General features: G+C 37.8%; 2 protein-coding genes across 3 annotated transcripts in view; one reads left to right on the forward strand and one right to left on the reverse strand.

Moving 5' to 3' along the window:
- Positions 1–7,310, forward strand: part of LOC128265413 (glutamine-dependent NAD(+) synthetase) — a 41,714-nt gene extending 34,404 nt beyond the window's left edge. For both annotated transcript variants that reach the window (XM_053001404.1, XM_053001402.1), the window contains 4 exons: positions 3,000–3,283; positions 4,143–4,232; positions 4,297–5,730; positions 6,580–7,310. In XM_053001404.1, the coding sequence (XP_052857364.1) occupies positions 3,138–3,283; positions 4,143–4,232; positions 4,297–5,730; positions 6,580–7,273 (2,364 nt within the window). In that variant the 5' untranslated portion in view covers positions 3,000–3,137 and the 3' untranslated portion in view covers positions 7,274–7,310. The remainder of the gene's footprint in view (positions 1–2,999; positions 3,284–4,142; positions 4,233–4,296; positions 5,731–6,579) is intronic.
- Positions 7,311–8,320: 1,010 nt separating this feature from the next.
- On the reverse strand, positions 8,321–11,621 carry LOC128265416 (pyrimidine-specific ribonucleoside hydrolase RihA). The gene is made up of 3 exons (XM_053001407.1): positions 11,587–11,621; positions 11,087–11,395; positions 8,321–11,031 (listed from the first exon to the last, which is right to left on the reverse strand). Exons 2-3 carry the CDS (start codon positions 11,300–11,302, stop codon positions 10,213–10,215), a joined length of 1,035 nt encoding a protein of 344 aa, XP_052857367.1. The 5' UTR covers positions 11,303–11,395; positions 11,587–11,621; the 3' UTR covers positions 8,321–10,212.
- Between the last annotated feature and the right edge of the window lie 1,645 nt (positions 11,622–13,266).

A 13,266-nucleotide genomic window follows, 5' to 3' on the forward strand; every position in this document is an offset into this window, starting at 1 on the left:
TTTTTAAAGGGTTATGTGTAAGTTCGAAAATTAATCGTTTCGAATCGACACCCCTTATCGCAGATAATCGTATATGCTGGCATATTTATCGGATTCCCCCACATACCATCCATTCCGCTGCCACTGTTGATTATGTGCCATTAAAATTGGCTGCCAATTGGCAAAAGTTTTTTTTTCATTCTGCATTCCCGCTTTCTCCAGTTTTTCACTTCTCCACGACGTCGGCCTTTTGTTTTATGTCCTGAAGCTTTGCCCTTTGCCGCGGGTCAAAGTTCAATGCATTTCGCTTGCGACACGCACATACTCGCACACAAACACACACACTCACCCGTCGATGTGCCACGCCCCCTGCGCCCACATTTCCAACACACCTGACCAACGCTGTTGTTGCGGAAATTTGAACACCTAAAATAACTTTCTTGAAATCAAACTGGAAATAGTTTGTTTTGTAAATTTTTTTACAAATTACATAAATTGTAAAACATTACAATGTTTTTGTTTACAAATTCACATATTTTCTTCAAAAAAAAATTCCAGATGCTATCCCTGAGCTATTTAATTTTTTTCCGTAAAATCATATTTAAAATAAATCTATATATCTAAGGGTATTATAATTTCAGTAAAATTTTGCAAATTAGTTAGGGTATTTCCCACCCTATAAAATCAAGATCATGATTTTAGCTACGCTGTTTTTAAGCAAATAATTTAATAAACAAAATACATAACTTTATTGTCTAATACACATTGCATACAACTGAAGATATATAATCGTTAGAATAATATATTTTTATTATAGTTTCAAGGGCAAATATAATTCGGCTTGCCGAAACTAGCTTTCTTTCTCGCTTTTTCTGAATTTAAGACAAATACAATATTTAATAAAAACACAACATTTTTGTTACTCTTCCTGTCTTATTTTTCTTTTATTTATACAAAATTGGCAGCACTGCACCTGCCATTCCACCTTCACACATTTCCACAAACGCCGAGGCGTCGAAAAATTGTAAACGCAACTTTGTCAGTCATTTTATGAGGATATGAGGGATGGCTAGTGATGGTTTGGGGTCTTTTTTGGACTTGAGATTGGGTAGAGTGCTCCTGTCAGCCATCAAGCGACGGGAGAAATGAAATATGCGCGACTTCTACGGGCCAACTAAATGAACTCTGAACTTTATGCGAAATTTCACCTCATGCATGCATGCATGTGTGCGAGTGAAGGTGTGTGTACGCTGCGTGTTTTAAACTTTTGTTGCCTGGCAAAGTAAATTTGCATAAGGTTTTTTGGTTAAGTGAGGCAGAAGGAAAAAAACTTGGAGAAAAAATATCACAAAATATCAGATATTTTATCAATAACAAAACTGCTTTAGTATAGCTTTATCCAAAGATTAAGAGATCCCAAAATTTTAATGGAAACGTTGCATAAATATAACTAAATAACGATTCTCTTGTTTCATCACATCAAAACTAAAATAAATTTAAAATTTAATTTGTAAAATTTCATAGGTTTGCTATTATTATTTATTATAATTCATTTTAAAAGACACAAAAATCAAAATTTTATTTTGAAATCCAATGTTTTGTGATGAAACAAAATTTTAGTTTTCAGAAATTAAATCACAGTACAATCATATTTTACTGTGCAGCCGTTTTTCATTTGGCTTTCAATTTTTCAGCTTGAAATGCCAAGAGTGCGTCATGAATGATGATATATGGAGCCTGCGGTAACAGGGCAGCAGGGAATTTGTGAAGTTTTGGGGAAAAAGCGTTGGAAATTCTGGGGAAGTAAAAGGGGTGTAAAAGGAAGTGGCCAAAACACCGGAAATTCCGCAACTTGATGTGGAATTTTCAAATTGCAACACACTCGCAAGGGTTAAGGGATTTACCCAAACTAGACCTCTTACCCCCTCAATACACATGTGTCAATACTCTTTAATAATGTTACATTTTAAAGCTTTTATATTACATAAGTATTTTTAAGCAATTAATGAGCAATGTCCGAATTTACTTAAAATGTTTTTAATTTTATTTCAATTTAATTAAATTGATTGACAGTGTTATGAATTACAAGTCACACAAATCAAAGTTTTGGTCCTTATATACATATCAACAAATTTAGAAAAAAATTAAACAACAAATTGTTGAATGAAAAAATCATTAAAATCGTATTTTACCCATTAAAAATTTTTTTTTGCTATATAAGTTCCGAAATTATAAATGCGGCGTTCAGAAAATTCTTAAATCAAATTACAACAAATTTTAATAAATATTTATACGATTTATTTATTTATGAATTTATGCTTTTTGATGTCAATAAAACCAGTTAGACCTTAAAACAACACATTTTTAAAATGAGCAAAGTATGTATTGTAATATTTTTTTGGATACTAATTTGTTGGTTTTAATCCATCTATTTGGCTTCTTTTAAAATAATATTTAAGATATAAACCATATTTATAGTAAAGTTTACAATTGAATCAGAAAAGAAATAGCGATGGATCGGGAAAATATGGAAACAGTCGTTCTCTATTGGATAAATGTGAAGCCAATAGATAATTTGTATTCAAGTTTTGCCTGCACTAAATCGCATCGGTATCTAACCCTTCCGGATGCAATTTAAAAAGTTGGAGGGTTAATTGTGCAATTTTTGCGGCTCTCTGTCGCATTATCCTCCGGTTTGCCGCCGTTGTCCTGCCGCCTTTTGTCCTTTTGGCTCTAATTTTAGATGCCGGCTACGTCAGCGGGCCAATTTGCAGGTCGTCAGGTCGTCAGGTCTCGCTGCCACCGGCGACTCTGCGGCTGTTTGATCAATAACCTAGATATATTGGCTGTAACAACAAAACCGAAATCAACAATGCCAGCCGACAGACCAAAAAGCCATGAGAGCCGACCAAGTCCGTCGATTTGAATCGCAGCCATCAAATTAATTGCAACTGCATTGTGCACACCACAACGGGCATTAAAAAAACAACTCCATTTGTCTCCAATTTCCTCATTTTCAGTTGATAACTGCCGATTTTTTGAACTGACAATAAAACTAAGCGCAAACGTAACAACAACAAGGAACCAAAAACCAAATCAACCAAAAACAAGGTATTTAATCAGAGGAGAAAGCAAAAAATAAAACAAATCACGAAAAAATGGGTCGCAAAGTGACGGTGGCGGTGTCCACATTGAACCAATGGGCCCTGGACTTCGAGGGGAATATGGCCAGGATACTGCAGTCCATCCTGGAGGCCAAGGACATGGGCGCCAGCTATCGAACAGGACCTGAACTGGAGGTTTGGTAAGTACATACTGTATAGCTTAAGACATATTTTCAAGGGGTTTAAAATCAGTTAAATTGTCTTTATCGTTTCTGGATATTATATCCCACAACATTTAAATTATAATACACTTTCATTTATTTTCTTACTCAGTAAAGGTGTTTTCAAATTTATTATAACAAAGGTAGCATTGCCTTAAACTTTAACTTTAGACATTTGATGAGCCCCAAGTCTGATTTTAAATTTTTGATACTTAAAATATAATTAAGTCTTCTGGATGCCTAACAAAAATTCAGTATTGCGGGATGTCACAAAAATTACTTGGGTTTTTAAAGTAAAGGTGATCAAAAGTATGTACTGAAAAAAAGCGCCAACTTACGAAAATAAATCCAATGGATTTCTAGATGTTAAATATATTAATGTATATTTTTACACTTATTTATAAATAGTTTCAAAACCCTTGTAATTTTTGTTGGAATCCCCAAATGTATAGTTCCTAGGTTACCTTAACATATTATAAGGTAGTAATATAATACAATATAATAATAATGAATTAAAAAGAACCAATAAAACCCAAGTTCCAAAAAAAAAAAAATTTATTATAAAAAAAAATTATTATTGAAATCCTTTTTTTTTGGTTCGTCTTGATTTGCTTAATAAGCTAACAAAAACTATCCTATATCGCAAAAACAATAATCCGGTTTTGAGCAACGTTAAAAAACAACTTTTTTTTTTCGATGAAAAAAATTTCCAAAATAATTTAATTTTTTTTGGATTTTGAGTTGTTTTAACAACAATAATTGTTCTGTGAGCGAATAAATAATAATCAGAAATAAATCATTAAATTGTGATTATTATTTTGTGTTCATTTCCGAACAGTGGCTACAGCTGCGAGGACCATTTCCGGGAGCCGGACACCTTCCTGCACTCGTGGGAGGTGCTGCTGGAGGTGATGATGTCGCCCATCTGGTGAGTGCCATTGAAAGCTTGGTATGGATTAACCCATATAACGGTAATGATAATGTTGATATAGTGAGAACATGCTGGTGGACGTGGGCATGCCGGTGATGCATCGCAACGTGGCCTACAACTGCCGGGTGGCGTTCTTCAACCGCCAGCTGCTGCTCATCCGGCCCAAGATGGCCATGTGCGACGATGGCAACTACAGGGAGTCGCGCTGGTTCACCGCCTGGACGAAGTCGCTGCAGACGGAGGAGTACGTGCTGCCGCGGATGATTGCCCAGCACACGGGCCAGCAGACGGTGCCGTTTGGCGATGCGGTGATTGCCACCAGGGACACCTGTTTGGGCTACGAGATCTGCGAGGAGCTGTGGAATGTGCGCAGCAAGCACATCGACATGTCGCTGGCCGGCGTGGAACTGATCGTCAACAGTTCCGGCAGCTACATGGAGCTGAGGAAGGCGCACATAACCACCGATCTGGTGCGGAATGCCAGCTTCAAGGCCGGCGGCGCCTATCTGTTTAGCAATCTTCGCGGCTGCGATGGCCAGCGGGTGTACTTCAATGGCTGCTCGGCCATAGCCCTGAATGGTGAACTCCTGGCCCGGGGTCAACAGTTTGCCCTGCAGGATGTGGAGGTCACGCTGGCCACCATCGATCTGGAGGAGATTCGTGCCTATCGCGTCAGCCTGAGATCACGCTGCACGGCGGCTGCGGGAGCAGCGGATTATCCCCGGATTCACTGTGACTTCGAGATGTCCACGCACAGTGACATCTTCAAGACGTCGACGCCGCCGCTCAATTGGCCCAATCACACGCCCGAGGAGGAGATTGCCTTGGGGCCAGCCTGCTGGCTCTGGGACTATCTAAGGCGATCCGGTCAGGGTGGCTTCTTTCTGCCCCTGAGCGGCGGCGTGGACTCCAGCAGCTCCGCCACCATAGTGCACTCCATGTGCCGGCTGATTGTGCAGGCTGTGCAACTGGGCGATGCCCAGGTCCTGCATGACATACGCAAAATCCTGGCCGACACCGACTATACGCCGGATAATGCCGCCGGATTGTGCAATCGACTGCTGGTCACCTGCTTCATGGGCAGCGTGAATAGCAGCAAGGAGACGAGACGCAGGGCCGCCCAATTGGCCAACCAACTGGGCAGCTACCACATCGAGATCAGCATCGATTTGGCCGTGAATGCCCTGCTGGGCATATTCAATGCCGTCACGGGTCTAACGCCCCGATTCCGGATGCAGGGCGGCTGTGCCCGCCAGAACCTGGCGCTGCAGAACATCCAGTCGAGGATTCGCATGGTCCTGGCCTACATCTTTGCCCAGCTGATGCTGTGGGTGAGGAATCGGCCGGGCGGACTGCTCGTCCTCGGCTCCGCCAATGTGGATGAGTCGCTGCGCGGCTATCTGACCAAGTACGACTGCTCCTCGGCGGACATCAATCCGATTGGTGGGATCTCCAAAATGGATCTGCGACGATTTCTGATCTACGCCAAGGATAAGTAAGCAAATATTGCATTAATTGGGGGAGCAACTCATAGACATTATAGACTAGACATCGGATAAAAACATTTGTTTTAATTAAATCATAATTAAAATCAAACTAGAATTTAGTTCTGAAATTTTAAAAACAATTTTCATTCAAATTATTTTTTGATATATCAGTTCAGGAAAATATATTTGAACATCAAAAATGGTTTTAATAAAACCCCATTTAGAGTTTCGCTATTTTTAGTAATCTTAATAAATCGTTTTAATAAAATTCAAATAAGAATAAAGCTAAATTTAATTTTGAGTTTATCAAAACAAATGTAGTTTACACAAACTTTGTTTGGAATCGTATGTTTAGCATTCTGCTTTTATCTGACAATCCGATGTCTAAAAATAATATAGAATTTGTTTTTAATATCAAAATCACCTCCATTTAAGAAATCTATACACTTTTTTTAATTTATACCTTTTACAAAATTGATTGTCTCAAAATGTTAAATAGTAAAATATAAAACTCTAACAAACAAATAAGAGATGTTGAAAATACAATTTTACGAGTATACAAAATTATAATTATAATTATTTTAAATAGCCTCTAACCAAATCTTGTTCCAGGATTAAACAAACTTAAATACGTTTAAAAGCTTATCTTTGGTTTTAAATATTTTATTCAATTAAAATTAATGGAAGTAAAAGAAGTTATTCTACTTGATATTATTTTTAAACAAAATTTTTAAGTAAAATTCATCCCAAGTTGTTCGAGGAAAAGCCCCCACTCAATAGATTTAAGTGAATACCTTCAATATCCTCCCTAAAAGTTGCTAGATAGCTAACCGACTCGCTAATCCCTAATTATCCAGGTTCAACCTGCCCGTGCTGGAGTCGATTATCGAGGCGCCGCCCACCGCCGAGCTGGAGCCGCTGCAGGAGAACGGGGAGCTGCAGCAGACGGACGAGCAGGACATGGGCATGTCGTATGCGGAGCTGTCCGAGTACGGGCGATTGCGCAAGCAGTCCTTCTGCGGACCGTACAGCATGTTCTGCCGCTTGGTGGCCACCTGGAAGGGCGATCTCAGTCCCAAGGAGGTGGCCGACAAGGTGAAGCACTTCTTCCGCTGCTATGCCATCAATCGGCACAAGATGACCGTGCTGACGCCATCGGTGCATATGGAGAGCTACAGTCCGGATGACAATCGGTTCGATCATCGCCCCTTTTTGTACCGGCCCAACTGGAGCTGGCAGTTCAAGGCCATCGACGACGAGGTGGACAAGCTGCAGCCCATCTACACGCCCTCATCGGCGCAACTGCGTCCCAGCAGCGAGGACCTATTGATGTCCACCCAGCGATCATCGCATCTGGACGACTCCAAGCACTCGTCGCCATTGTCCTCGGCCTCGGCGTCCGCATCGATTGACGTGGGCATTTCCACGGCTGCCGTTCCACTACCAGGTGCCGCCGCTCCAGGCGGCCTCTCCAAGAAGCCCAGCGGCTACTCTAAGGTGCATGTCAATGTGCTCGGCAAGATCAAGGATCGCACGGGCATTCCCGTGTAGGAACGACATACTCGCAAAGCACTGGAATTATACAAAACACATTTTTTTTAGCACAGCTTGATGTCTTTTGCTGCCTAGAAACTAAGAATTTCAAGTTAAATATGTTAGCAATCTTTTGTAACTATGTGCCTTCTATTGTTCCTACATTTCTTTCACTTCTTTGTTTAATTTAAAAAGAAAATTACTTAATTGCTTAATAATTTTAGATCTATTTGGCCATATAATCAATTAAATCCCTAAGAAAATCATTGACACTAATTGCAAACACATTTCTATGACTCAGTGCTTTTAATTGTTGATAGTTTTTAATTTTTTTTTAGACACAAAACACAAATTTGAATAGTAATTTTCTTATCATTTTTATTACCTTTAAAGTTTAAAAAAATTACCAGTTTGGAATTGAAGAAGTTTTCATAAATAAATTTGTGTCCCTAAGTGTTACTTAAAATGTCATAAATATAACAAAATTGATTCGGATAATTTAAATGAAACTATTTTTAAACATTTCATATCAAGCACTTGACAAACATTAATTTTTAAATCACTAAATACGTAGCGCTATCATTAAGCAGCAGCAAAAGGCATTATCCTGTATATATACAAAATCCATATGTGTAGGCCTAGGCGTAGTCATACTCATAGCGTTGCTCGTCCGTCTAAAACATTACTTTTTTTTATCCCTAGTCTTTGTAGAGTCTTTTCCAGTTTGCCTTATCTAAAAGTCTTTAATCTTGTCTAATGCTCAAGCTAAAAACTGGACGAACAGTTTGTCCGCCTGTCCAAACACTTTTTACAATAATCCTTAAAAAAAAAAAACTAGGCAAGTCTGTTGCCAAACACATTTAGTTAGATAAGACATTCTGTTTTATTTGACTTCATATATTAAGGATAACAATTATTTTGTTTTATTAACATAAACAATGAAAAATATCCAAACATTTCTTTTAATTCGAATTATAACATAATTGATATTAAATTGTTTGTTTCAACTAATTTCGTATATGTACAGTTAACTGCAGTACAAATCGATGATTTTAATTTTTTGCAAAAGTTACACCTTTAAAACGCACTGTTTACTTAGTAGTTAAGAAAAATTCATTAATTACGAGATATTTTATCTACGTTAACGAAAGCACAACGCAAACTATACCATGTAAAATAAATTAGAATTGTCAATTATGTAATCTGTGGTCAAATTATGCCGCACAAAAATTATAAAAGGGCCCATTAAATCGTTGAACCATTAAAGCTCGCTTACTGTTTGCATAACAAACTGCATTGGCTATAAATTAGGTAATGTGGGCGTCTTACAAGATAAAATGTTAGTTAGTCTTTTTGGCTACATTATACATCAACTTTATTGGTATACGCCTTACATAAAATAAATAAAAAAATAAAAATGTTAATTTGTACATTGATTTAAAACATGTTTTTTTAAAAACGCAATTTCATTAACTATGCTAAACATTTGCTAATAAATAAACTGGATTCATTTAAAGCACTCAGATTGTATGCATTTCCTAATTAAATAATCTGTTTAAAGTAAGATGACAAAGTTTATGTAAAATTCAAAACATTTTTGGGACTGTTTCTCGGGAGATGAGCAATGTTTTGTTTTAGTAATGTATGTAAATTTATAGCACATTGTGAATTTGAACACTCGCATCGGATCGATTTAATGGAACACTGATTATACACCTCTGTAGAAGGAAATATATACACCAAACATTTTTGTAGTTTCAAATGGATTGGGTATTTAATCAATTGCTACTATATTTGGTAGACTAAGTATAATTTTGGATAAATGTTTTACTCTTTCTTGTTAATTTCTAAATTAACTATTTTTTTACGGCTGGTTTCGAAAAACGAAATTTTTTTATAATTATTGATGTATTTCATTATTACAATTGCACCTGTAAAATCCAATCAATTGGAAATTTAATACGAGTTTAAAATAAGAACTGTATTTTCCAGGAATATTATGAAAAACCCGAAACTTAATTGGATTTTTTTTTAAGTTTTGTAGAAGAAAATGCACAACAAAGAGACTGACTGTTTTGTGCAAATGAGGACCTATTAAAAAATAAACTTTTCAGCTACGTATGCCACCAATCAATTGAAAATTTCATGACAAATTTATCTAGGTATGACATTCCAAAATGCGAGCCATATTTTTTAAACCTCTATATTGTTTCTTAGATTGGGTTATCAGTATTTCAGCTGATAGACTTTCCATGTCACAGAATGTGACTAAGCCTTATCCATGACCAAAAATGTTTGTGCTGCCCCAAGCACTTCAGCATAATCTGTGGCCAAGTCAGGCCACACCTGGTGCCGCCTTATCAGGTCATAAACAGTCGAACAATGGGTTAACTTACACAAGAGGGCTAATTACCTAAAAGTATGACGTTAAGCAATTGTGGTAGATTTACTACTTCTGAGAAGATACAAGATACAAGTCTTTACACCATCATTTTGAGAGTCTAAAAATATTTAGATCATCAAATAAAAATAGGTCAAATTACTTTTGTAATAACTTTTTTTTTTGTAATTTATAAGGCTAGACTATGATCTTATTACATGATGAATTGGAATACATCGTAAGAAACATTGATAACAAACATAGGTAGACTGAATACATCAAAAGACTGTGTATCATTTAGAAATGTTATAAAATATATTTTTAAAAATTGTATTTTTTCAATAAATCCAAGTTCCAGGAGTCTCGAGGTGGCCAACATCCTGCTGAACCTAGGAATATGCAGTGGCTAACAGGATTACCCAGTAGATTTCGATATGGACTCCTACTAAAACATTGGGAAGTTTAAGTCGGACCCCAAGCAGTCTTAACACTAAACCAACTTTAGGCACATTACTTTCACAATTCTCTTCTCAACAATAAGTTCTTCATTATATTTGCATCAAACCTCATAAAAATGCTAAACGATAAGTTGCGCGATATCGGCTTGCTTGAGGAATCCCGTCCAGGCGATGATCGTGCGGAAGGGCTCGCCATTGAGGCGTCTTACGATGCGCACGTTGCTCTTCTTGCCGTGGATGGCATCCACTTTGCGGCCGCGCAGGTGATCCAGCACCATCTGGCCACGGGTATGGGTGCCGTTTAATTCCACGGTGGCATAGTACTCCCGCTGATCGGCTATCATTTCCCCCGGGAAAAGGTAGGTGGCCGTGAGCAGGGCATCGCAGCTGATCCACTTCTGAAAGCCGCGCGGCTCCAGCATCGAGCGCTCCACTCTGGTCAGCAGTTGGACGAAGGGATGGTCCACAGATCCCAGATCATTTAGCCGCCAGTCGAGGGTGATGCCGAAATCGCCATCGATGCACGTCTCCCAGGGCACAACCAAAGCTGGCCGTGGCACTCGCTCCAGGGTAATGTGCGCCGCCTCGGGATCCATCATGAAATTGAACTCGGCACTCTTGGTGACGTTGCCCTTTGCGTACATGTTGCCGCCCAACATGTAGACGCCGCCAATCATGTCCAGAAATGCCTGGCCGTACAGATTAATGCAGTTGGCAAAGTTGGTGAGTGGGCCGCAGAGCAGGAAGTCCACTTGACCGGGATGTTGGTTGGCCAGGCGGTACATGGCATTGACGGCATGCTCCGGCTGCAGTTCCTGCTCTAGGCTAACCTCCGGATAGTTGCCCACATCGTTGAGCCCGTCCACGCCATGAAAACGATTGGTGTAGGCCCAAGTTCGTGGCACTATGGGATCGGCACAGCCTTTGAAAACGGGCACCTGTAAGGGAGGAAATGTAAGTGGGTGGGATGGACTTCAATGGATCAAATCTCACATCCCGCCTGTCCAGTGTGTGCAGAATCCGCAGGGCATTCAGTGTCCCATTGACCACATCCGTGTTGCCCTGCACCGTCGTTATGGCCACCACCTTGGAGCTCCTGCCTCCTGGCAGAGCCGGCAGCTCCTCCGCCCGCAGCATCATGGCCAATCCCCAGGCATCGTCGGTTCCAATATCACAGTCGTAGACCACCAGGCGTTCCTTCGTCTCCATCGCCGAAAATTGAGTGCCGGAGTTGGCTCCTTTGTTGTTGGCCCAATCTTTCAACTTTTATCGATTGCGACACTATCGTTCCTATCGCCGGACCTTTTGTTGTTCAATACTATTATTAAGTTGAGTTGTTTTCGTTTAAATAACTTATTAAACTAAGCCTTGGCCTTTTGATTAATTTTATTAAGACTAATTTGGGTGCTGATTTGCTGACTGCATTTTAAACATATAAACATATAAACATATTTCATTTATTTATTAATTAATTAATAATAGAGTAAACTTACTTGCAAGATTTACACACATGTTTTCGAATGGAAAGAATCTGAAATGTGGTGAGTTTTCCAGCTGTTTCCAGTGGTGAATTTACGAGCTGCTGTTTTGGCATCCGGAGAACCGTTAGATTTTATTATTTTGTAAACTTAATTTTTTAGTAAAACGTCATAAAAAAGTTTATATCAAAAAATGTAAAACTTTATTACCTTGATCCGTTAAATACAAAATATTTTCGAGCTACAATTTAATATAATCAGCTTGAGCTATTACTTCAAATCATTTTTCTGGATGCTATACTATTTGATAGAAAAATTTTAAATATCTTAAAGACTAAATGATTCAAAATAAAATTGTCTAGACCAAAATAAAAGTCTAGATGCCTTTTTATTTGATAAAAAAAAATTCGGAATACTTTTAATCATAATATTAAGAATATTAAGAAAATTTAAAATAAATTGTACTTAAATTTAATCTCGAGTCAAGAAAGTAAGTTTTTTTTTCATATCGGTAACCTAAAAATCATATTATCGTATAATTTTAAACATCGAATCACTCCTATGCAGTCATTTAACAAACAAAATGCTGTCGTTTTTTGGTTGAAATGTAAATAGAGTACAGGCGTTTATTCTAGAATATAGAATCTAGATTACTCCAAGTGTCGCAAGTGGGCGACGGACGACTACTCTCATTATGGTTCGTTACTATCGCAACGACCTGCCGCAACTTGATTACCATTGCAATATTACAATAGTGGTTCCAGTTGCCCTTCAAGTGCCGCCTCCGAGACTCATTAAATTAAATTGTGAATTCAATTCGTTAGGCCCCTCACAAATTCCTCCCACTTTCAACAGATTTCTGGAACACTGACATTGCGAATCGGGGAAAAAGTCATACTCCAATATTCTATTTTCTGTAAACCTGCTCACATTTAACGAATTGAATATTGACAATTTGCCTAGCAGCTATTTTAATGCATATTTTTTATAAAAATACAAAAGAACTAAATATATTTAAATTATTTTGATATTTTAATATTAAGTAAAAATTATTAAAAACTGTTTTTCATTTAAATCAGGTTTTTTTTTTTATTCTGCCGCCTTACATTTTTACAAATACTTGATAATATTAATTAAATATATTCTTAAATACATGAATTTAATTATTAAATATATATGTGCTCAAAACATATGTTATTTTATTTTATTAAATAAAAAAAACTACACCCAAAAAACAGAATAACAAAACGACCAAAAGTTAAGAACAAAATAAGTCTTTATATTTTTGGTTATTGTTCCTAAGTTTAAGGCCATTTTGAAAAATTTTTTTTTTTTGCTCATTTTGATTTTTTGAGCGTAATAAATGCATATGTGTTAATGTGTTTTCAAATATATTATCTTATGATATAAAATTAAAATTCTAATACTTAGTTCAAAATGCCATCATAATCTCATGCTATTACGTTTTTGGGGGAAAAAAACCCATTAGAACATCCGGTTGGGAAATGTTGCTATAGGGTATTTCCCATGAAAGTTAGGGCATTGGATTAACGACCTTTTAGAGCCGCAATATTCCCACACATCTTATCCGTTTGTCCGGCTCTGGCTCGGCCCAATCGTGAAATATACAGCGCAGCCGGCAGATACAGATATGAATTGCACACATGGCGACATATCGCATCGCAACACCGCACA

The sequence above is a fragment of the Drosophila gunungcola genome, unplaced genomic scaffold, assembly GCF_025200985.1.
Source record: "Drosophila gunungcola strain Sukarami unplaced genomic scaffold, Dgunungcola_SK_2 000122F, whole genome shotgun sequence".
Classification (NCBI taxonomy): domain Eukaryota; kingdom Metazoa; phylum Arthropoda; class Insecta; order Diptera; family Drosophilidae; genus Drosophila; species Drosophila gunungcola.

What these genes read in the sequence shown, in the direction of transcription:
- LOC128265416 (XM_053001407.1), bottom strand. Translation starts at nt 11,302, where the DNA reads ATGGAGACGAAGGAACGCCTGGTGGTCTACGACTGTGATATTGGAACC. An exon ending in ACACACTGGACAGGCGGGAT is followed by an intron (nt 11,032 to 11,086) that starts GTGAGATTTGAT and finishes CCTCCCTTACAG; the next exon opens with GTGCCCGTTTTCAAAGGCTG.